The sequence below is a fragment of the Eumetopias jubatus genome, unplaced genomic scaffold, assembly GCF_037043125.1.
Source record: "Eumetopias jubatus isolate StellerSeaLion01/CBP00866 unplaced genomic scaffold, mEumJub1_p1.0 scaffold_1, whole genome shotgun sequence".
NCBI classification, from domain to species: domain Eukaryota; kingdom Metazoa; phylum Chordata; class Mammalia; order Carnivora; family Otariidae; genus Eumetopias; species Eumetopias jubatus.
Genome location: NW_028274807.1, coordinates 790,113 through 815,213, shown reverse-complemented (window position 1 = coordinate 815,213; position 25,101 = coordinate 790,113). Strand labels below are relative to the sequence as shown.

Below are 25,101 nucleotides of genomic sequence, written 5' to 3'. Positions count from 1 at the left end.
GCTGTGCAGGAGCTTTTTACCTTGATGAAGCCCCAATAGTTCATTTTTGCCCTTGCTTCCCTTGCCCTTGGCGCTGTTTCTAGGAAGAAGTTGCTGCAGCTGAGGTCAAAGAGGTTGCTGCCTGTGTTCTCTTCTAGGATTTCGATGGATTCCTGTCTCACATTTAAGTCTTTCATCCATTTTGAGCCTATTTTTGTGTGTGGTATAAGAAAGTGGTCCAGTTTCATTTTTCTGTATGTGGCTGTCCAATTTTCCCAACACCATTTGTTGAAGAGATTTTTTTCCCCCCATCGGACATTCTTTCCTACTTTGTCAAAGATTAGTTGACCATAGAGTTGAGGGTCCATTTCTGGGCTCTCTATTCTGTTCCATTGATCTATGTGTCTATTTTTGTGCCAGTACCATACTGTCTTGATGATGACAGCCTTGTAATAGAGCTGGAAGTCCGGAATTGTGATGCCACCAGCTTTGCTTTTCTTTTTCAACATTCCTCGGCTATGCAGGGTCTTTTCTGGTTCCATACAAATTTTAGGATTATTTGTTCCATTTCTTTGAAAAAAGGTGATGGCATTTTGATAGGGATTGCATTAAATGTGCAGATTGCTCTAGGTAGTATTGACATCTTTACAATATTTGTTCTTCCAATCCATGAGCATGGAACGTTTTTCCATTTCTTTGTCTTCCTCAATTTCTTTCATGAGCATTCTTTAATTTCCTGAGTATAGATTCTTTGCCTCTTTGGTTAGATTTATTCCTAGGTAATTCATGGTTTTGGGTGCTATTGTAAATGGGACCGACTCCTAAATGAGAACAGACTGAGGCACATAATTTCCCCCTCAAATAACTGGAGACATACCTGCTCATCTTGAAGCAGTTATGCTTATCCCCTGAAACTGATGAGGTGGTGGCCCACTGTCCAACATGGTGCCCAAGCGACAGTCTCAGAAAACCCCAGATCTGTGACTGTTCCCAACATGAGATCAAACACAAGTGTGATGTGCTTCAGCCTAAGGGAATCACATGTCTGTTTATTAAGGTAGCTGGCCACAGAAGTGACAACATTTTCAGTAGAAAAGCAGATTTTCATTTCTTATGTTCTGTCCAATGATCCGGCCATGGCTGCGAGTCCCCCAGGGGCAGTGGCCACTTCGAGGAGCAGACCGTGGTAAATCACCACCTGGGTTCCTGCTGCCCCAGTGAGTGGAGAACATGGGCCAAGAAAAGAAGTGCAAGAGCAAACCCAGTAGATTTCAAAGAGATCTGAACAGTTCCTTCAGCCAAAACAAACACTCATTTAAACTGTCTGGAAAAAAGTGCTGACACTCAACAGACATCCACTGAACACCCACTACGTGCCACACAGCACAGCAGCCAGTGCAGCTGGCAGGCCATCTATGTGCACACACAACCCAGGCCTGCAGGGCTCAGAGCAGAAGCACCACCTTGGGGCAAGAGGAGGTCAGTGGAGGAATGGCTTAGACCAAGGCCCAAAGCAGGCGAGTCCCAGGCAGAGTCAGGGACAGCACTCAAGGCCACGAGAGCTGCAGGGTCAAGGCCACATGGTGCAAAGTCTTGGTGAGGGTCCTTCAGGGAGCTGGGCAGTGAATGGCAGGAGCAGGGGAGCACTCAGACATCTGGCTGTCTGATGGAGGATGGTCAGCCAAGGAAGCACAGCCAGGGGATGCTGCCAGTCCAGGAGGTGGTACAGAGGAACAGCAGGTAGACGGGGCACTGGGGTGGGCAAGCAGGCCGGGGCCCTAGGGGCAACACCAGGCCTGGCTTTTATTCTCATCAAAGCTCCTGGTGACTTCTCACAGCCACACTCCTGGGGAAGCCCTGAGCATGTGAGCCACTTGTTCTCCAAGGTCAAAGGCAAGTCCAGAACCCAGGTTTTTTTCAGCCTGAGCCCCAAATCCATGCACATCAAACCAAACAGATATAGAGCCAGAAGGGAATTAAAAAGTTTAGCACCGAAGAGGCATTGCCTTGGAAATGTGGCTGTCACTTCGGCTCAGAGCACATACCAGGACGTCAGGCTGTCCAGCCAGCTGCACGGACTGCTCTGCTGCCCTCAGCACACGGCAGTGCCCCACAGTGCTAACCGCCAAACCACTCATGAGCCCTTATCCCTCACCATGCTTGGCCTCCCGCCTGTGCCTCTGTCAGCACCAGACACTAGAGGCTATCAACTCAGGAGAGAAGGACGCTGGCGCCCACAACTAGCGGGACCGTAATGCAGCATGGGTGGGCCTGAGGTGTAGGACAGGGCTGGCGGCCACGTCTGGCTCCCCTTTGAGCAGGCACAGACACTTGGCAAGTCTGGTCCCCATTCCTTCCTGAGCCCTGGGTGGCTGGGTGAACAGGGAAGACCAGCCTCCCTCTGGGCTGTTCGGAAAAGCTGTCACATCCCTCAGCCCCACAGACAGAAGACACAGGGACAAGCCCAGCCAAGCTGGCTTCTGGGCAGCACCTGGCAGGAGACAGACGAGGCACGGTTCCCCTCTTCCAAGATCTCAGATATTGGTCAAGAAAGCACCCCCAGCCCCATACCGAGGATGTGCGCCATGCCCAGGTACTGCAGAACACGCCACGCCTCCTCCAGGGTCATGGTTCAGCTTGTTCCTTTCCTCACCTGAGCGCCACAAGCTCTTCTAAGAACTAAACCTATCCTGAAAATCAAGTATCTAAAGCTACCAGCCCCAGCCCTGCCCCAAGCCTGGCCCCGCCATGCAGAAGTGGGTGGTGACGGGCACTGGGCCCCTGGGCAGGGCTCCTGCAGCTCACCCGGGCTGCTCCAACCGGAACTTGCCTGACACCTGCGCCCACCACCCACCCACCTGCCAGGCGCCCTCAAGGGTGGCCGGCAAGAGCACTCTCTGGGTATAGGCGGGAGAAGCGGCCAAGGGCCCAGATGGGGAAGACGTTCCTGTAGCTCGTATAGTTGATGGCACAGGACTTGTTGAAGACGCCAGCAATGTTTTCCTGAAAGAACACAGGGAAATAAACACAAAGGCTCCACCATGTGGCTAAGGGACTCCCTGAATGGAAACCTCAGCCAGACAGTTGGGCAGCTCCTGGACAGTCCTGCTGCTGCCACCCTAGCTCTGGACCCCTGCGCTGCAGCAAAGCCTCCAGCCTGAGTCACCAGCTCCTCCAAGGGAGGGGGTCAGCCTTATGTGACCCTGTGACCCCATGTCTGCAGGACAGGTGAAGGCTGGCTTTTGCACTCCCTGCTGAGTCAGAGCCATCAGGCAGAGCCTGAGGGTGCCCAGAACCCCCACCCCCGCACCCAGCACCAGACCTGCCTGAGCCAGGGCTTCATCTGCAAACACAGACCTGCTTCCAACACACACTCTCACTGGTGGTGTTTATGAATCTCAAATCCCCAAAGCTCACATGCATGCCACCAGGGGTCTGGGGGCAGCACAGGTGTGTGAAAATGATCATGCAAATCAAGGTCAGTGTTGGCTGGAGCCTTGGGCTCCTCAAACCTCCTTGGCATACCTGGGGCCAGTCGCCATTGGGGAGCTGTTTCCGAAGTAGACACCTGACTCCTCTCTCCAGGGCCTCTACGCAGGGATGCCTAGGGAAAGAGGAAGCACTGAACACATCGGCCACCACTCTCTGGAGGAGAGCGCCTCTGGCTACAACCCAAGCTCCATCCTCACCCTCACGCAGCCAGGCATGCACAGATGTGAAATCCGGTGTGATGACCGGACCTGCCTTGCATGACACGCCCACTAGGGGAGCTGGCAAGGCAGGCCACTACTGCACATTTTCTACCCCAAATCCCAGACACCCAGATTCCTGAGAAACGCAGAACGCAGCACATGGGGAGGTGAGCAAGCCGGGTGGGCAGCCCCCCAAACGTGGCTGGATGAGGGCTCTGCCCGCTCCAGACCTGCCCCAATGGCCCCGGCCACCAGGTGCTGCTCTTCTGCTCACGCCAGGACAGGAGGAGGGGAATCCTCATGCCCACCACCCAGGCCCACTGGCCTTCAGGATCCTCTAAGGGCCACGGAAGTCACGTGTGCTAACCCTCACTCATCATGGCAAGGGCTAACACACCAGACGGACTGCGGGGTCAGGAGCGGTGTGGGGCACGCTGCCTTAGGGGTCCCCCACAGACTCGGCTGCTCCTGTTCACACTGGTGTAGCCTAACCTCGGGGGGTTTTACAAAGATTCCCCAAACAACTCCGAAGCCAACAGGGCAGCACAGACCGGGATACTGTGTGCGTCTGCGTGTACCCGTACACACATGTGGAGGCAGGAGGGCCCAAAGAGAGCGGCTGCAGGGACCTGCCTCACCGCACCCTGTGGATACGGGCCTCTTCTCTCCCTTGCTGACACTTTGGGTGGTCTTCTTCTCAAAGGCAGTCTCTCTGCAGGAAGCCCGCGTTTGGAAAGACCTATGCCCGTGCCCTGCACACTTCACCTCCTCCCATCCCTGCTCAGAGTTCAGCTGCCCACACCCCACCCGAACTGCCTGCTCGAGGCTCAGTGTCCTTCCTCTTCTCAACCCCACTACTCGGGGACGGGTCCCACAGCCCCCACCTGACAGCCATCAGCCCCATCAGGGCCCAGCACGTGTTGTGGATCTGGGACGTGGCACTCTGCACGTAACGCCGCTGCTCACAGGACTCGAACTCCTCCCCCCAGCCTCCATCCTCCATCTGCCTGGACAGCAGGAAGTCACAGGCCTGGGAGACCGCCACACACACAGCCCTGCAGAGACCAGTAAGATGGGAGACACTACCACTCCAGGGAGGCCCCAGGACAGATCACCCACTGGCCAGGCCTCCCTGGGGGTATGGGGAGGAGTAGAGCGGGTGGATAGGGCAGCCTGCACTCCAGGCCCACCCACCATGTGATGTGAAGGGCACAGGGACACCTTCCTCCCAGATAGTGAAAAGCTCCGTGGCTGCAGATACCGCGCTGGCATGACCACCCCCCACCCGAAATACCCAGCACAAAGCAGAGCTGGGTGAGGTGGCTGGGGACAGCTCAGACCTGAGGCCACCTCCCTTCTCTCAACCCAGCCCAGAGGGGGTCCCACTGGGGGTGGTGGCCAGGTGAGCCCAGAGTGTTCCTTCATACACAGGCTACTAGCCGGAAGCTTCCCAGAGCAGTGAGGCAAGGTCTCAGCCCAATGTCTTTACTAGGCCACTGTCAGCTCATGAGCCAGGAACCTCACTGATTAGAAAAATACAGAATACGCCCCAAATCCAACATCAAAGGAAAAGACACCCCACCCCCAGCAGAGCATCCTGCTGAGAAGAGCCCCACCCCACCAGGGGCAGATGCCCTTACTCACCCACTGCGGTAAGTCTGCCCCATGCAGGCGAAAGCTTCTAGCCCAAACCAGGTGCCATAGGTGAAGCAAACCCCCCAGGAGCTGGAGGAAGACAAAGGAGGACCTCAGCCTTTCAGTGTCTTCAGAAGGGTGTGGAAAACAACAGGAATTCTGCCAGACTTGTGAGAACTGGATCCATCATGGGGTCTGGGAAGCTGGAGTTATTTTCAAGAAAACCATCCACATGGCCTTCGGCAAGCCACCAACTTGTTCCTCAGGATTTAAGGCTAAGCAAAACAGACCTACCCGGCCTGGCCCTCACAGGATATAAGCCCTGATCCACACCCAGAGGAGGGAGTAATCACAGACACGGACCAGGCCCCAGGCCACTGAGCCCTTCCCACCCACACACTCAGTCAAACTGCTTCAGCAACAACTTGAGCAAGCACCACCGGGATGAGGCCAGGTGCTCAGACCCAAACAAGGTCCACCAGAACTCTGTTGCTGGCTGCTTCACTCCCAGAGACTTCTGGTGTAGCACAAGGACACAAGTGAGCACACTGAGAGCACAGCCCTCCCAACCCCAAGCACGTCCGCACACCAGGAGCTCACTTACCCTTCCCAGGAGCCATCAGCCCGCTGCTTCTGCTGACAGAACTCCAGGCCCTGCTTGAGCGTCTCCCTGGAACACAGGACGATGCTAACAAACTCTGCGGGGAAACAGCAATCCACCTACCCCGATTCCTCCCATCCTACGGCCCCAGACGAACGAGCATGGTCTCCCATAAAAAATAGGTAAAAAGAAGCCAACGGTCGAGAGAAGAAACACAAAGGTCAGAGAGAAAGGGATGAGAGGACACGGGAGGGAGAAGCAAAGTCATGGTGAGAAGAAAGCAGTGCAGGAGGAAAGTGGAAGTCAGCGACACACCCACCCTAGAAGCAGCTACAGACAGAACTGTTCCACCGCAATCATGTCAGCGACACAAGCTTGAGGAAATACACAAAAAGAAATTTAAAAAATTTTAAAAAGAAAGCAAAAATCAGAGAGAAGAGAGATCCATCCTAAGTCTAACTGGTTCCCTGAAAAGGCTGGAGTGAAGGTATGAAGACAGCCTCCGAGGTGATCCCCAAGAGCCTCACGTGCAGATACCCGCCCCCATGACAGCCCTCCCCTTGGGACTTGTTTCCAAATAACAGACTGCAGCCAAGTTGATGGGACATCAAGTTTTATTGATTCATTTGAGAGCAAGAGAGAGAGTGCACCAGCAGAGGGCAGAAGCAGAGGGAGAAGCAGGCTTCCCGCCGAGCAGGGGACCCGATATGGGGCTGGATCCCAGGACCCTGGGATCGTGACCTGAGCCGAAGGCAGACGCTTAACCACCTGAGCCACCCAGGCACCCCAAGGAATGCTTTTTACTATTTAGAGTATTTTTATAGCTTTCCTGTAAGTTTGAAATTAAGGAAGAATTTCAAGTCAAGCAGAGTACCTGGCTACCTTAAACTTTATCTCTAAAACACCCAAATAAATTTAACAATTTAGTATCACAAATTAAAACATCTATTTAAAGATTAAACGCTTCTGTTCAAACTGTCTAGAGATGGTACTAACACTCATCCTGTGCTTCCCACACTGTTGCCCCCCACCTTGGGCGGGGCGGTCCGGGCCAATGGGTGACGTGACTGGGACCAGGGCCACACCATCTGGAAAGGGCAAGGGCAGTGGGTCTCCCCACACAGGCTATCCCCAAAATCATTGTGGCTCCAGGGAAAAATAATGGTCCCAGATAAGATCTAATAAGACAACACTCATTAAGGTTAAAATAAGGAAAAGCAGGAAATGAAAATTTAGAAATAACCAAGAGGCCACTGAAACAACAAAATACCTGCAACCATTGTGACTCCTGCAGGAGGAGAATGCGACCTGACAGAGGACAGTGTCCCCTCCGCTCAGACACCTTGGCAGCACAGACTAAGCCAGCTCCATAGGACCCACGGCAATGTGGGATCAAGCAGTCCTAATAGATTCCTCCCTGCGGCCAAGAGCAACTTGCTTCTGCATTCTCCAAGTATCCTCCAAGAAGCACACTTTATTAAACTTCCTAAAATGATGACCTATTAAGGGAAAAGGTCAACTGCATGACAGTCACTGCGGACAAGCTGTGCCCAGAGGAAGGGACCACAGCTTATGCTGCAAGGCAGCATAGGGCATGTGGACCCCCAGGCCCTTGTGAGTGAAGCGGGACAAAACACAGTGCCCCCAAGTGGCTGCACCACCTGCCCGAACAGAAGGAAACCAGCAAAACACAACCACAGAATCCTCCGGTTGTTTGGAAGTAAAGCCACATACTCCTAAATAACTCCTGGCCAGAGAAGAACTCACAGCAGAAACAGAAAGTAATTTTAACTGAATGATACACCGAGACTTAAGTGCACATTTAAAAAGAAAGCCTGAAAATCATTTAAGTTCTAATTAGAAAAAGAAATAAAGTAGATATAATAAAGAGCAAAAATTGATAAAATCAAAACAAACACATCAAAAAAAAAAATAAACAAACGTATGCCATGATAGAATCAAAGACTGAAGATGGTTTCTTTGAAAAGCCTGGTAAGACCAACAAGCTGCTGAGGTGCCGGGGTGGCTCAGTCGGTGAAGGGTCTGCCTTCGTTCGGCTCAGGTCATGATCCCAGGGTCCTGGGATCGAGCCCCACATCGGGCTCCCTGCTCATCAGGGAGTCTGCTTCTCCCTCTGCCCCTCCCCCCTGCTCATGCGCGTGCTCATGCTCATGCTCTCTCAAATAAATAAAATAAATAATCTTAAGAAAGGAAAGGAAAGAAAGACTGACAAGAGGCCCAGGCCGCCAACGTCAGGAAGGAAATGAGGACTCAGTGGGGATGGAGCTGCTCTTCAAGACACTGCAGGCTAGCTCTGTGCAGATCCACATAAAATGGAGCTAATATGGGACAATCCCCAAAACTGATACAAACACGAAGAAAAGGAAATCTATACAGTCCTAGAACAAGTAAAACTGAACCTGTAATTAAAAATTTAACACCTTCCCTCAAAGGAAACCCCAGGCCCAAATGGAGCCTCCAAACACTTGAGGCAGAAATAGTGCAAATTCTCACAAACTCTTCTAGAGAATCTAAAAAGAAAATATACTTCCCAGCTCCTCCGAGTCCTGCATCACTTTCACAGGAGAGCCTGAGCTTGAAAAGGACACTGTAAGGGAAAACTACTCTATAACCACAGTTGTAAATATCCTTTAAAAAGTACTTTTCAAACTGAATCCAGCAATATCTAAAAAGGAAAGCACACCATGACCAAGCTGAGTCTATACCAGCTTTACTGTGAAGCGTGAAACGAGATCACACTGGGGTGAAGGGGAACCTACAGGGGTACACAAGTGTACCCCATAACACAGCGAGTCCACTCCTAAGCACATGTCCTCAAGAAATGGGTACCCTGGGCCCCAAAAGCACAGTGTGTTCACAGCAGGATGATTCAGAGGGACCAACTGAAAGACCCCTGAGGATCCAAGACAAACCAATGGATAAATAAAGTATGCCATCTGCACTCCACAGACATGCTGACAGCAAAGGAGAGGGTGGGCTTGCTGCTCCGAGACCACCTGGCTGGGCCTCACGAGCACCAAGTGAATGGAGAAAGCCAGACCCACGAGTCCCGCCGTGGGATCCCCCAAGTGTAGGATCACAGCCACCTGAGGAGAACCAGAGGGGAGCTTCTGGTAACATCTATGTGCCTGCTGTGGTCACACGGGTGTGTCCACTTCGTAGTAATTCATCAGGCACCACACATAAGATCTGTGCATCTCTCTCTACGCGTGCCAGATGTCACTAGGACAGGCTTATTTAAAAACCACCGTTTATGTGGACACAGGTGCAGTCGGGGATACAGATCTTTTTTACCAATATTAAGATGTGAAAAATAACTGATTTCTGTGTTACAGCTGTGATACTCTGAGCCCCTAGTACACATATTTGATATAGAACTGACCTAGGAACAACATGGACTTGAACTTCGAAGGTCCACTGATGAGCATATTTTTCCCGATAAATATGGTACAGTACTGTAAGTGTACTTTCTCTTCCTTATCATTTTCTTTAATGTTTCCTTTCCTCCACCTTACTTTACTGTAAGAATACAATATATGAAAAATACAACATACAAATATGTGTTCATCAACTGCATATGTTATTGGAAAGACTTGCAGTCAACAGTAGGCTATTAGTAGTTAGGATTTCAGGGAATCAAAAGTTATGCACAGATTTTCAACTGTGTAGGGGTTTGGCATCCCTAACCCCTGAGTTGTTCAAGGGTCTACTGTACTTTGAGGCATACAACTGGATTCAGCAACACTGGAAATCCCTTCCATTATTAAATGAGTTTTATTCCAGAGTCCCCTCCCTGCGGTGAGCCACCCACCCAAGCAACCACATGCTCTCCCTGTCCAGCGTGGCAGCGTCCCAGCTCTTGGCTCCTGAACGGGTAAGCACCCGTGGCTCAGTGACCAAACATCCCTGTGCCAAGGCCACCCTTACCTGATCTCCCTGGCCCTGTGGTCTGGGAAACACTCATGGAAAAGCTTCAGTGCCTGCATCACAGCCGAGGTGCACTCCACATATGTGTAGTCAATCATGATGTCCCCTGAGAGAGGGAAGGAAGGATCAATGCATATATGAGTTTCATCTAGTCACCCAATTTGGCAACTCACGCCAAACCATGAAGAATGAGAGCGCCATAACATGCAGAGCCTACACGGGACAGCAAGAGCCTGATCATCCTCCAGAGGAAACAAGGAAAGAGTTCCCAGTGACTGGTCCAGGAGACATGGCCACCAGGTGGGAGGGTGGCCGGCACCTACACAGTGACCTGGAGACCCATATCTGGCTGTAGGACATTTGGGCCAGTGGGAGAGTGAAGGAGAGGTACAGGGCAGAGCCACACCCCAGCCCAACTAGACCACGTTTAACAGTTACAGAAGTCAGACAGAGACCGGGAAACAGGGGTCCAGGGGCATGCGAGGGCAGCACTCAGGGAAAGAAGCCGCCCTGGCAGACTAGAACGACCGGACACAGCAGGGAGGACACAGGGCCAGTGGGTCCCCACCGACACCTCCCTGCAATGTGCCTGGGCTCCGTGAAGAGCACCCAGCACACAGGATGGTCTCCACAGAGGACGGAGCACACAGCAAGAGCCAGCCCAGGCTCAAGCCAGAGAGCCAGGTGTGAATCCCACCGACTCCTCCACCAACCTCTGAGAAACAAAACCACAGCCCTTCCATCCACACCCACAGGCGCTATGACCACCTTCAGAGGTAAGAAGCACAGAATACTCCAAGGCTTAGGGGTGCTCCTTAAAGGGTCCACAATCATTTGCACCACCTTTGCTGGCACTGCTCCTGGCCTGGGGAAACTCAGGGCTCTGGTTGGCAAATCCATCTCACAGCAGGGGTCCCTGGGTTTGTGTACCACCTGGCTGGCCAACCACTCACCGAAGACCTCCGAGGGGTTCAGCAGCTCCAGCAAGTGCCCCCCACGCTTAGTCTCATAGGTGGCAAACCCGCCATCAGAATTTCTCATGTTCAGCAACTAAAACCAGAGAGAGGATATCCTGAGAGTTCACCCATGCACTTGAGCATGAGGGGGAAGCCCACAAGCTGTAGTGGACCTTTCTAGAAACACCCAAGGCTAAGACCCATGGGGCAGGGATAGGGAACAGGGAGCCAGTTCTCACATTAAACCGAGACCCTCAGCGCCTAGAGCAGTGGGCAACAACTTTATCAAGCAGGTGCTCCACAAGTGACCATCTGGGACCCTGGCATGCACTTGCCTATCCATTTATAAATCACATGTATACTGCCAAGCTATATGATCTCCGTTGTAAAATATGCACAGAAACTGGGTGTCCTGAAAGGATTCTGTACAAACACAAACAGAAGTTCTTGTTTTCTCTTCAGATACCCAGTGGAGAATGCCAGCCCTCCCTGGCGAGTAGCCAGATCCACGAGCCTCTAGCACAGGACTCTTGGCTTTCCCCAAACACAGATGCCACCAGAGGATAAGCCCCTCTGGGCTTGCAGTCTGACCCTGGGGGTTTGCAGAGACCAAAGCCGTGGGAAGCGCAGCTCACATGCGGTGCTAAGCGGACCTGAGGGTGTGTTGTGGGGAAGTCCGGGGTTCCGTCGTGCACAGTGCCCCGTGACCAGAGCCCCCTGCCCAGAACCTCACCACAGCAACAGCATCATAGAGCCGCTCTCGCGCGACGTGCTTGGTGACAAAGGGACACTTTTCCTGCAGGAGAAGGATGGACTTCAAGGCCTCAGCTGTGCAGTCGGCAACAATCCAGCCACAGTCCAGTGTGCTAAAGGGAAAGCCACCCTGCAAAGCGTGGGGCCTGTCATGGCCAGTGTGGAGGGCTGAGCCCACACCCTGGTCGTCAGGACCTCCCAAGGTGAGAGCACCCTTCCTCACCAGTGCAGAGGCCTGGCCACCATAAAGGCGCGGCTGCAGTTCCACACCACACGCACGTGGACGGGCCTCCCGACCCGCTGTGAGAAGGCGCACACACACAGTCCCACACACCCAGAGGAGCTGCCCTACACCCTCTGCAGCATCCCCGTCACCCTAACCCACGTTCCGACGAAACACGGTCTCTGCACGTACTGCCGTCTAAAAGCACCTCTGACACACCGGTGTGTGTGTTTGTATAGTACCTGACGTGGCAGCATGAGGAAGCCCCATATGGCTCAGTCACCTCACATATACATTTCCCCAGCCAGGAAAACCTCGGATGCATTACTGGAACACCACGCTGTGTGTCTATCAGAGCAGGAAGCCCCAGGAAGCCGAGGGAAGAGCCAACTTAAAGGGCAAAGCATAGCCAACCAGGGCACAGGACTCAGGGCAAACAGGGTTGGCTGTGGTACCTTGCTCATCTGGCGGTAGTACTTCTGGTAGTCAGGGGGGCTGTCTGGGACCTGGGCAGCATCCAAGAGGCACATGTGGAAGCAGAGGAGGTCCCACGTCACCGCCAGTTGCAGACACCGGGGCCGGCAGGGTCTGGTGCAGAATATGCAGGGACCCGCAGCCGCTGCCCTACGGCCCTCTCAACCATCGGAACCAAAGGCACCCTTCAAGGCATCACCCCTGTGGCCTATGGCCCACAACCCCCATCCACTGCTGGAGAAACATGACCAGGCACTATCCTAAGGTGGAGAGGGCAGGCAGGGGTGCCAAGGCAGAGGTGAGGAGGTGCACCCCTGCCTGTGGGAAGCCCCAGCAGCCCCAGGCACAGGCAGATTTTTGCCTCACCTGTGAGATCCGGAGAAACTCATGTGCCTCCTGCAGGGAAGATGAAAACTCAGGCCTGTGTTGTGCCCCTGCCTGGAAGAGACAACAGAGGCTGAGCCGCTCACTGGCACAAGCCTGCACAGGTGAACTGGTTCCCAAACAATCCTGGTGATGTCTTGCCACCACTGGGAAACAGGAGCTAACCCACCCAAGTCTCAGGCTCTTCCGTTTCTGCTGACAAGTCAGAAAGATGTGATGGAGAAATGAAGGAGACAGAAAAGAGAGTCCACACCACACCCAGCCCAGCCCGGCCCGTGTCCAGAGGACCCCCAGCCCCATCGAAGGCAGACCCCCATGTGGCCCAGACCCCTTCTCAAGGCTCTCCAGAATGTCACCACCCTGAATCCCACCAGCACAAAAACACCTTCTGGTTTCTCTCCAGCATGTGCTCAGAGGTATCCATGATGAGCAGTCTGAGTGTTATGAAAAGCCTAGAGCCCACTCCCCCTGCTAGAAGCTTCCTGCCCTGTCTCCACAGGAACAGATCTTACAAGGCTCCCTGCTCCTGAAGCCTCCCAGCTGGCCCACTACCCAAAGCTGCTGGGCAAGACCACTGACTCAGTGGGACCATCACCAGAGGCCTTGGAGCCCAGGTGAGCCAAGAGTCAGGGTCTGCAACTGCCATGTCCACACTGGAAGCAGCAGTGGACACGCGGGAAGGTCAACTAGAGGCTGAAGAACAAGGAGGCAGAGCCACGTACCTCTAGCAGAGCCTGGATGGCAAATGAGGTGTCCCACACCTGCGAGCCGTTGGTGCCCTGCACGCAAGCACGAGCCGTTAGAGGAGCACAGCTCCCCCGACCCACCCACCATCGCCCAGGATCTGACAGGCACCTGGGGAGCCGAGGAGGAATCTGGGGGCTCCCAACAGCTCCTGCAAAGAGGTGGGAGCCCAGCCAACTCCCGACCCCAGGCCCCATGCTCTGTGCACCCCGCAAAGCCCATGAGGGCCGGAGAGGGGCTGTTCCTGCAGGCAGGTGAGGGTTGGGCAGTCCCAACCGCCTTCACCAGGCCACTGGCCAGGACAGAACCCTCTCGGGGCACTTCCAGGATCTGGACGACCACTGCCTGTGATGCTCTTGCCTTTGACCAGAAACACCCCCTCATATCTGAGTATGCCTGGAGGTGGTGGCACCTGATTGAGGCCTCAAAAGAGCTGGGAAGGCCCCCTTCAAATCCCACCCTAGGAGCCTAGTTCACCAGTCAACACTCTGGTCCCACGAGAATGCCAGTGGCCAAATCACACTGAAACAGAGACAGGGACACTCAGATAATAGGGCTGGCAACAGCAGGGCCCGACTGACAGCCCTGAGGGGGCATCAGAAACCGTGGCCCCGCAGGACAATATGTAGGAAGAACACCTGTCACCGAGAAAGCCTTCTGGCCAAAAGAACCCAGTTCAGGATCAAGCCTCAGAGTCTAACCTCCAACTGCAGGAAATAGAGGGCACAGAGGAAACAACCAGGCAGATCCAGAAGGTGGGTGCTCTAAGGAACCAACCGCCCAGGAAGAAGGGCGCCCAGACCACCGGACAAAAGTGGCTTCGAGGACCAGCCAGCTGGCTCAAACCCTGATGCCAACAAATGTGCCCCAAACCAAACGAGGGGCTGTCATCAACCCTGCAAGGCACTGAGAGCAGCACAGCCCTTCTGTAAGAATAAATCAGCTAGGGCACTGAAGGGTTCAGAAGACATGAACAGCCCACGTGGGGCTTGACAACCTCCTCCTCCTCTTGGCATGTGGGAGTCAGGGAGCCGGGGGTAAGGCAAGGACGCTGAGGTGAACTCTGCGCTAGACAGTGCTGGGTCCATGTGTGCCCGTCCTAAAGGGCCAGTGGCCCATATGATCCAAGAACACTGCTGGAGGCTCCACGTTTCCACACTGAGCCAAATGGTGACCCAAACCTCGCACTCTGGCATCTCGTAAAATCCCATTAGCACTGCACTTCTCACTCAAGTCAGACTTGCCTTACTCAGCGCTAAGTCAAAAGCCCACACAGGATCACACTGCTGCTGAAAGGGAAATGACCCTGGGGCCTGTCGGCATCCCTGCCACTGGCTGTCCCCTCAGACGCAGGACTGGGGATACTTGCAGCCACTCAGCACACACTGCCAGAACTCACTGTGAGGAGTAGTTATCTTAACAAACCCAAAGAGCAGGAATGGTTGATAAGGAAGCAAGTGGCCGTGGCCTTGTAGCCTTTACCTGCATTTTCATGCCATCGAGGCCCAGCCTGTGAGGACGAGAAAAGCCCAGGTCAGGGAGTAGAGGGCAAAGAGCTGAAGTCAGGTGGCCACCCAGAGCCCGGCTCACCCCACTTATGGCAGCAGGCCCACATGACCACCAGAGGGAAGAGGGCCCCCTCGAATGCAGGACTCCCCACCATGGGACACCATGGGACACACCCACCCACCACGGTCGCACTGCAATCCGTGACTGATCAGTTGTCCTGGTCAGTGAGGCCTTCCCTGACGTTCACCAGAACCTGCCCCATCTGCCCACAGGCTTCCAAGTTCTACCTTCCAAAACCACCAGAAGTGCCCACTACATGGCAGATCTTTCAACTCAAAGATAACCCTCACCATCTTCCACAAACTTTGAAATTTCTCATTCCAGGCATTACTCCAGACCCCAAAGCACCCTTGCCAGGACACTGAGATACAGGATCCTGTCACCTGCCACTGTGCCCAGGGAGGTCCCCACGCATGTCTGCCCTTGGCTCTCAGTCACACGTAACAGGAACCTAGTGGCAGTGACCAGCCAGGCCCTTCCCACTACTCACCAGAGGTAATCAGGAATCCTAGAGATGTGCTCCTGGAAGGCGGAGGAGGCTGGCCCATCCACATACCAGCGCACAAGCATGTTGATGGTTTTCGAGATCTGTGGGAAACATGGCCCTATCAGGACCCTGCTCCAGACCCACAGCAGCTCCCGAGCACAAGGACTACACACTGGGCCCCCAGCACAACCTCACTTTGGGCCAGACAAGGCCTTCCACCCTAAGCGGAGCCCTCGTGGCACACCAGGCCCTGAGAGCCAGAGACCAAGCCAGAGTTGCACCCCCAGAAAGGGAGGCAGGAAAGGCCTGAGGCATGTGCACAGAGAGAAGGCAGGGCATCCCGTGAGAGACAACGCGAGCCGAGCCAGCTGGCGAGCAAGCACAGCCACCATGGGGCCCCTGGTGGGCCCGTGGGGTGTGCCGCGTCCTACGTGCCTCAGATAACTGACAGAGAACGGCATGGCCTGAGGAGCACGGGACAGACAGAGACAAGACCTGTGGAGCAGGGACCACTTTAGAATGTTCTAAAGACCCAAACCTCACACTCTGGCATCTCGTAAGATCCCGTTAGCACTGCACTTCTCACTCAAGTCAGACATGCCTTACTCAGCGCTAAGTCAAAAGCCCACACAGGATCACACTGCTGCTGAAAGGGCAATGACTCACAGCTCCAAGCCCCACAGAACACTGGCGAGTAGGGTCGGGAGTGGAGCTGTGTGATATGGCACCAACTGGACTGACCCAGAAAGGCTGCCATCATGGCCCGCCAGGGGCCCAAAACAACACTGTCTTCTGTAGCTGTCACCCCACAGCTGTGAGGCAGCCCCAACCCTGCGCTGCCTGGGATACACCTGCCTCTACAAGTGTGTCCACGCCAGGCCTCTGCCAGGCCCCAGAGCCTCACGATGCAAAGCCAGGTCGGGAGCCCAGAGGCTCAGAGGTGAGAGCTCTGAGTCACCAGGCTCAGCAGGAACCCAGGGCTGGAGCCCAAGCACCCCAGCACTCTAAACCCCACAAGGCAAGGGCAGACAGCGAGTTCTGTGGGGAGATGGTCAACAGAGGAAAAGCATTCCTCCCAACTGGCCAGAAAGATCTTGAGAGGTGGCCCAAGGAGCAGCATTCCAAACACACCAGGTGGTGGGGAGGGAAGGGAGTGCTAAGTGCAGGAGGAACATAGGGGACAGAATGGGGGGTCCTGTCTGCCAGGCTCTGGTGGGAGACCTCACCTCCAGGAAGACCCCCACTCCCAGCTCCAGAGACTGGCCTCGAGAGGGCCTCCCGCCCTAGCTTCTTACCCTACACGGGGTGGGGTACAGACACAGGGCAGTGGGAGCACTGACCGGGCCAATGCTGATGCATTTGGAGAAGCGGTCATCTGCCACGATGTGCTCGTACAGCTTCTGGATGGCCCGCTGCCGTAGGCTGGTGCTGTGGTGGCGCTCATACAGGTTGAGTAGTGCTGCAGGGGTGAAGTCATCAGCACAGGACAGCAGCTGGGCCTTTCCCTACCCTGTCTTCCCCACCGACTCTCCCTGACATCCTAGCGTGCTGCCCTGCCCTGCCCCTAGCGCCTTGTTTCCTGAATGGAAATCCAGCCAAGATGCATCTCAGTGTTGACTGAGGCAGGGTCCCAGCTCCCACCCTGGGGCCCAGCACAGAAGACATGAACAAGGGGATGCGTGAGTGAGGGAACATGACCATTCCACACACTGCACCCCATGCTGTCCCCCAAGCCACCAGGCTTCCTGCAGGGAGATGGGCCTGCACCAGGCCCCACGGAGGCCTGCAACTTCTCCCCTAAGAGAAGGAACGAGCGTGCCCTCCAGGCCTGCAGCTCCCAAACCTCCTGTCCAGGAGCCCCAGCCCCAGGCTTGCTCCAGGGGCAAAGACAGCAGACCCACTGGACACGAAGCACACATGGCTGCCCCCCCAGTCACCAGAGGGCCCAAATGACAGGTGGTGAGAAAGGGGAGGAGATTCAGCATCACTTGATGTGCCAGCCAAGTCCTGGGAGGCCCGCCAGCCCGTCAGCAAGCACCCACCGTACACCACACGGAGCAGCCAACTGTGCGGTGTGTACAGCTCATCGGGGGCCACGCTGCTCCTGTGTGCCGGCCACTCGATGCTGGCGTAGTCCTCCACGTACAGCTCCTGGGGACAGCAGCACCTCAGCACCCTCCTCACCCGCTGCCTTCCCAAGCACATACCCTAATGAACATCCTGCACCCCGAGCCTCCTCTCAGGACCTGCTTCCCCATGTGGACTCTGCTTCCAGGGCCCTGAGCCCGTCCCACCGCAAAAGCCCCTCTAGGCAGTCACTTAGGATCCGGGAAGGTGGAGGCTCCGCCCTCACGACTTGGAACTCAGCTCTGCACAATCCCAGGCAAGCAGGCACACGCAGTCAGACCCGAGGGTGACCCCCAGCCTGGGGGTCCCTGCCCAGAAGTCCTTACCTGGCGGAGGCTCTGGACCAGCGGGTCCTCCTTAGCGCTCAGCCGGGTGGCATAGCAGTAGCTCATGGGCAGGTAGACCTGTCGGCAGTGGCACCAGAGCGTGGAGGGATGTGCGGGGACCCAGTCAGGAAACAGCCTGCGGAACGGCACGTCAGCGGAAGGGCCCAGCCCCCTCCAGCACCACCCGCGCAGCCCCAGCCCAAGTTGGCATGGCCACCAGCACATTGCAGCCACGCTCCTGTGGGGTGCCGACGGGCACAGTCTTCACGAGTGATAACCACTCCTGGTTCAGCTGCAACACATCTGAAGCCAGGAAACTTGACTTCTAAACTTTTAGGACTGTCTGTGGGTTTCTTAGCTGGGACAAAGGTACCACAGTAATGTAAAATGTTAATAATGGAGAAAGAGGGTAAAGGGTCTATGGGAGCAATCTGGACTATCTTTGCAAATTTTCTGGAAATTGAAAACTATTCCAAAATAAAAAGTTGATCTAAAACGCTTCAGAACTGGCACATCTCAAGGACTGAGGCTTTGAGGGTTATCTCCGCCAACACGTTTTTGCCCAGACATTTAGCCTGACCTTAGCATACACAGCTCCACCAGCTTCCCGGGTGGGTGGGTACCTGGGGTTATTTTCCCACTTTCCCTTCAAGCCTCCTGTCCTCATGTGTGAGGGGCACGGGCAGGCCAGTCATGAGCCGGGCAGGTACCCACCACTCCCACCAACTCTGGCCTCAGGCCACTTCCCTCACTCTCCAGGGCTCCCCCACTCACTTTAAAGGGCGTATTTTACAGCTTCTCTGCAGCTGCAGTGGCTCAGGATCTCTGGTCCCCTACCCTGCACACTTTCACCCTCTAACCCTTACACTGGGCAGGTCCACGGTGCCCCCGGCAGACCCACACACTCCCCTGGCGCCCACTCAGTGTCTTCCTCTGCCCACTCCTTACACTGGGCAGGTCCACGGTGCCCCCAGCAAGCTGCCAGTGAGGAGCGCAGGGATGGTCCCAGAACACCTCCCTGCCTCCTCCCAAGCAGCCCTCCCACTACTTCACCTCACCACCCTCTGCCCCCGTCACCACCCCTCAAGGCTGCAGAGGTTGGTCCCTCAACCCTGGCGTCAGAACCCTTCATCTAATATGACCTCCACCGAGGTCGTCTAACACAACAGCCCCCCAACCTCCCTGACAGCTCCCTGGAGGGCCACGACATTGCTGACAGGGCTCCAGGGAGCCAGCAGGGGCTCTACCCAAGCCTGACCAGGGGTCTCACCTCCTGAAGGTGACACTGGGGGACTTACATGCATATGAATGTTTTCTGGGGAAATGCCCAAAGTGTTAAGACACTAGTTAGAAGTATCACACAATAAGGAATTAGTGTTGATTCTGCTGAGTATTTAAACAGCATTGTGATTCTATTAACAAGGAAATTCTTCTCTTTTAGAGATACACACCGTAGTGCCCACAGCTGACGTATGATGTCTGGGATTAACTTTCTCATTCACCAGCAGAAAGATAAAGGAACAGAGAAAAGCACAGCCCACCCCAGTGCTGAGGCTGGCAAGAGTTGCACGGCCTACTGCCTTCTTGTTTCTACTTCCACAGAGGCTCCAAACATCCATAATGACAAGACACACCACAGCCTTCTGCAACAATGCCAGAGCTTCACACTGCCCACACCAGCGGTTCTCCCAGCCTGGTGGGGCCCCACTCACCTGCCACATGGCCCAAGCCCACAGTGCCTCCCTTCCTCCTACCCAACTGGGGTCTGCAGGACCTTCCACTGCTCTGCAGGACTCAGCCAAGCAGGGCCTCCACCAGAAGCCTAATGCAGCCTCACACCACAGAATGGACTGCCCACTCATCTGTGCAAGTGACCCAGGGCCCGTCACCCGACTCAGGAAGGCACTGGCAACCCAGCCACGAATCGACCGCAGAAGGGCAAGCATACCACATCTCCGGGAACAGAGTGTTGAGGCCTTCCCAGCTGTAAACGTTCAGGACAGCCAACCAGAACTTCCCCCAGGAAGGGATGACCACAGCACCACCTACAGAAAAGAAAAGTCCCATATCATCTGCCTTACTGTGAAAATTAGCTCCTCAGGAATCATATGTGCCTCTTCTTGCATGAACTGAAGACAGTGCTAAGGATCCTCCAACCCCAGGTGAGAAGTAGGCTCCAGAGCCTAACAGCACAGCTGCTGGGTGGAACCAGCGGCTTCCCCAGAATAAGTGAGTCCAGCCCCAAGAGAGACATTCACAGCCTCTACCTGCAGGAAGGAGCACCCAGGACATGCTGTGCAAGGAGTACCTTTCTTGTGAAGAATGTTCCGGGCTCGGACCAAGTCAGGATCGTCAGGCCCGACACCCAGAATTCTCAGAGACACATAGTTGAGTGCGGTCCCAAACACCGTGGACTTGTCCTCCACATGCCTTGGGGAGTAGGAGATAGGATAAAAGAATGCCATATTTCGTTACTTCTAAGAAATTAAGCAAGATTTTCAGCGAAATTTCCTGAGAAAAATAAAAAATGCTAAAATATCTTTCACTGACATAACATGACAACATAAGAAACACCCAGAACTGCCATTCTCCAATAAGAATCCATGTACCTCCCGTAACTGATCAGTTCCAAAACTGCCTGTGCAGGACCTGCCTGCCTCCTCGTACTTCCCACACCTGAATCAACATCAGTCCCAGGCTGTGACCCAACTCAGGCTCCTTCATCACGACAGCACACAGAACAAGCTCTAGAGGTGACAAGTTGAGGCCCACAGCCCCCGTGTCAAGGGGCTAACAGAGGCTGGGATGTCCTCCAAGAATTCTGATGGAGAACCCCTCTGGTGTGGATTTAGCTCGCCAGGAGGAACCCCAGCCCTGGGTGTAGAATAAGAGGTACCAGAGCCCATGACCAGGGTGGGCAGGCAGTTGACCCCCCTGAGGGAAGGCCCTGCTCCCAGAGTGAGCTTATGTGTCAGAAAGGCACACTGAGAATTGGGGAGGGGCACAGGGCCCCCCGGGCTCCACCTGCTGCCATCCCAGAGTCAAGAACTTCCTCCTGCCTTAGTGATAACAGCCAGACGGCTCTCTGTGGGGTGTGAGTCATAAAGCCCAGTTACAACACAAGCTGTAAAACCGAGGCCCAGAGTATGCGGCCACCTATCCTGAGAACCCTAGGACACCAGGGTCCAGCTGGCACACAGGACCCAGCCAGGCCCCCTCCTACCACGTTCTCCTCCCACCCACCCCAGGCCCATAGTAGCTCCAGTCACCCTACTCTTGACAGGCGTATCCCCTACACAAGAACATGTGTGCACAAGCATGCACATATGTGCAGTAACAAAACAACTCACAGGCCCCAGCCACCATCCGGGAGCTGCACTGACCGCAGGTACCGCACCATCTCTTCTCTGTATCCCGCTGGCAAAGGGATCTGGGCCACATAGCACGTGATCAGGAGGCCTATGTGGCAGAAAAGATGTTCCTCACTGGGAGCAGGCACTCAGCACAGCTAAGCCCAGGTCCCTTTCCTCCCACCCTACAGGGAGCTGACCCAGTGGTCTCGTTTTCACGGAAACGAGCCTGAGAAGGCTATTCCTCCCAGCCTCGTCAGGGACTTTGGGAGTGAGGCCCCACGGAACAGCAACAACATGGGGTGTGCAAAGCCCTCCCAGCCACTCTAGGCTCCCACAGTACTGTCCACACCTGCTGGAGAAGAAACACCAAATGGCTCGCCCCTGGATAGGATAAGATTTATGGCTTATGTTTTTCTGTTTTATAGGTTTTTTTCCTAGCAAATATCACTTTGCAAATGGGGGAGATGGCCAACAGCCAATAAATATTATCCACAAGGGCGCCTGGGTGGCTCAGTTGGTTAAGCGACTGCCTTCGGCTCAGGTCATGATCCTGGAGTCCCTGGATCGAGTCCCGCATCGGGCTCCCTGCTCAGCAGGGAGTCTGCTTCTCCCTCTGACCCTCCCCCCATCTCATGTGCTTTCCCTCTCATTCTCTCTGTCTCTCAAATAAATAAATAAAATCTTTAAAAAAAAAAAATATTATCCACAAAAAAGAAACTTCCCAGCCTAGCCCTCCTGGATATGTTGCTCACAGGCCATCCTCAACCCCAACCCCCTCCTCCCCCAGCCACATGCCTGTGGTGCCCTGCAAGGGAGGTGAGGGGTGTGTGTGTCTTGGTGTAGGCCCCAGCCAAGCGCACCATGGATACATGCCTGACTCTGGCTCAGAGGCATCAGAAACCCTGGAAGACACACTCACACAGAGACACACCCTGGAAGAAGGGCAGCTAGGTTTGGAGATGCTGCAGAGGTTCACAGAAAAAAATCATCCCAAATCAAGCCCATCTCTTTTCATTATAGTCATGACGCCGTCAAGACAAAGAAACACACATGGGCAAGAAACAGAGCCAGCATCTTCCCATTTTAGAGGCAAGAAAACTGAGGCACAGACCCCAGGTAGTGGGGCAGGGGATGGAGCCCAGGGGTTTGAACAACAGAGTCAGGGCTCACCACAGTGATGCATATATGTGCACATATGACCAAATCCGATTCCCCACATCACATATGAGGCAGCCAAGGCACAGTGAGCTCCTACCACCTTGCCCGGGGTCAGAGCAGGCCAATGCCATGTCACTGCCTTCCCATAAAGACCCACGGGAATAGTCAATGCCACATGAACCACATTCAATGGGGAACTGTCTATACAGAATCATGGCCCCCACGAGCATTTTCCAAATTAAAGCAGGAAAAGGAAGGACCGGTCAAAGTTCAGCCAGCCGTGGAAAAACCCTGTACAGTACCTCTGAACAGACCAGTGTCAACCTGAGGAAGACGGTCTATCCGGAGTTCAAAGTGGGGAGGAAGGAAAAGCCCGAGCCTGCAGCCTGCACTGGGGAGGAAGCCCAGCAGGGGGCGTCCAGAGCTGCCGTAGCAAGCACGGAACGCTGCAGCTGTCCCCGGTGCTGGGCACGTAAGACTTAGCCTGATTCTCATCAGCCCCGTGTCACCAGTGAGGTGCTGGAGACACAGGGAAGTCCTGTCACCTTGCCCAGAGCAGGCAAATGCAGTGTCACTGCCTCCCTATGAAGATCTCTGGCGATAGCCTCAATAGGCTCCAGGTGCGGCCAAAGGGAAGCAAGAGCCCCTTAAGGACAGGCCCATAGGTCCCTGAACAAGAAGATACAATGCTGTACAGCCCAGGGGAGACAAAAGCATGACGGATTCCCAAAGCTCCTCCCACTAAGAGAAAAGAGTCCTTCTACATAAATTCATAGAAAGGAATGTCTCACCTTACACAGCTGAGTATTTAGTGAAACATTCTCAGAACACGGTGGTTTTAGGTAGCCAAACCAGGTCAGTACCCAGGAGGCCCAAATGCAATCCTGCTAGGACTCACCAACTGAACCTGCAGGTTCCCTGCCAGAGCTCCCTCAGCCACCCCTTCAAGGTAAATTCATACATGCAAGCTGCCCAAAGAAGACTTAAAGATGCCACCCGCCGGGGCGCCTGGCTGGCTCAGTCAGTTGGTAGAGCATACAACTCTGGTCTTGGGGCTGCGGGTCTGAGCCCCACACTGGTCGTAGAGATTACTTAAGAATAAAATCTTAAAAAAAAAAAAGATGCCACCCATCACCTGCCCCTCTCTGACATCTTTACAGAGGCTGGGCGCTGCAGCTGGGTGACTCTGCCTCTCTGTACTGGCACTCAAGAGCCACCCCTCCCCTGCGCCCACGAGGGCACCGCTTGCTTCCCTTTCGAGGACACTGCGCCAGCAGCGCCTTCACTCCCGTCCCCCGGCACCAGCACCGGGACAACACAGGCACGGGGCAACCCCCCAGAGACCTCCCACAAGTAAGCTCCCGGGTTTGCGGCTGCGTGTTCGCACGCATCGTCCACCGCGGGCCTGACCTGGGCCTGACCCAGGGCGGCCGCAGCGGCCACCTACCCGGCAGGAGGAAGAGCGGGCCGCCGTAATCGCCCGCCCAGTGCCCATCCTCGGCCTGCAGCCCCGCGTAAAACACCATCCCGTTGAGAGCCCCTCGACGGGCCGTGTCGGCTTCGGGCAGGTCCCTGAAGTAACTCCCCTGCCGAGGAGAAGAGACACGGGAGCTGGGGGGCCTGGGGCCGGGCCGGACGCCCCCCTCACTGACAGCCCGGGCCAAGGCCGAGTCCGAGCTACCTCGAGGCTCACCCGCTGCGCTCGCAAGTCTACGAGCACCGCTGCGCAGAGAAGGGCAAGGCTCCCCGCCGCCTACTCGCAGCCCCACAGCTTCGCCCGGAGCCCGCGCGCTCGCGCACCCCCCAGGGGACGCCCTGGGCCGAGACTTCACCGTGGAGGCACACCCCTGAGCGAGTCCTCGGCCGACCCGACCCAAGCGCCCTCCCGCCGCCGGCACCCGCGGGCCGCGCCCCCGCGCCGCACTCACGGGGTCCAGGCCCAGGGCGTGCGCCTCCAGCGCCGTCTGCCCGCGGCCCGGGCCCTCCTCCCCCGCCGAGTACGTCCACGTCTGCCTGCCGCGCTCGCTGCGCAGGCGCCAGCGGCTGAGGTCGGTGGCGGGCTCCGTCTTGTAGGGGCCGCCTCGGCGACGCAGGCACCTGGGGGCGAGGGCGCTCGGCTGAGCCGCCGGCCCACCCGTCCCCGCGGCCGCCGCGCTCCCTTCCCACGGCCCACGGGCCGGCGCCACTGCACGCCCCTCCCAGAGGAAGAGCTCCGCGCGCCCGTCCCCGCCACCCCCGCGGCGCCTCCGACGTGCCCGGCCTTGGAAGGCGCAGGGGGTCCCGGGACGCGGGGACTCACGTGCCCTCCGTCATGACCGCTGCCGCGCCGCACGCGCCGCACGCCGCCCGCGCCCCGGGTCAGGCCTCCGGCCCCACACCGCGGTCCCCGCCAGCTCGCCTCGGCAGACCCCGCGGGGTGCGGTGGGCCGATGCTTCTGCAGCCAATCAGAGCGCCGCGAAGGCGGGCCCAGGGCGCGCTCGGCCGCCTCAGTGGTCGAGAGCCGGACGACCCAGCGCCATGAGGGCGTGGCGTGGGCGGGGCCTGAGCGGGGCGGGGCCGGGCTGGCGGCGAGGACTGGGCAGGACCGTAGCCGGGGGCGGGGCCGGGGCGGGGCCGGGGCGGGGCCTGCCGTCACCCCGGGAGCTGGCGTCCGGCCCGGAGGGGCGTGAGGCGACGCGCGGAGGAGGCGGC

The 25,101-nt window shown here is 55.9% G+C and overlaps 1 protein-coding gene across 2 annotated transcripts; it reads right to left on the bottom strand.

The window, feature by feature from the left end:
• Nucleotides 1-1,008: 1,008 nt before the first annotated feature.
• Nucleotides 1,009-24,803, bottom strand: LSS (lanosterol synthase). Of its 2 annotated transcripts, XM_028094759.2 has the most exons (22): nt 24,709-24,803; nt 24,338-24,506; nt 23,857-23,995; nt 21,249-21,357; nt 20,207-20,328; nt 19,847-19,943; nt 17,899-18,034; nt 17,488-17,596; nt 16,786-16,904; nt 15,449-15,546; nt 14,872-14,899; nt 13,368-13,424; nt 12,628-12,699; nt 12,243-12,293; nt 11,545-11,694; nt 10,809-10,905; nt 9,856-9,961; nt 5,911-5,976; nt 5,316-5,396; nt 4,556-4,726; nt 3,505-3,583; nt 1,009-2,982 (listed from the first exon to the last, which is right to left on the bottom strand). In XM_028094759.2, exons 1-22 carry the CDS (start codon nt 24,720-24,722, stop codon nt 2,851-2,853), a joined length of 2,202 nt encoding a protein of 733 aa, XP_027950560.1. In that variant the 5' UTR covers nt 24,723-24,803; the 3' UTR covers nt 1,009-2,850. The 2 variants fall into 2 exon arrangements, with proteins under 2 accessions (XP_027950560.1, XP_087879720.1); XM_088023594.1 differs by lacking the exon at nt 24,338-24,506 and having other exon boundaries at nt 24,709-24,802.
• Nucleotides 24,804-25,101: the final 298 nt, after the last annotated feature.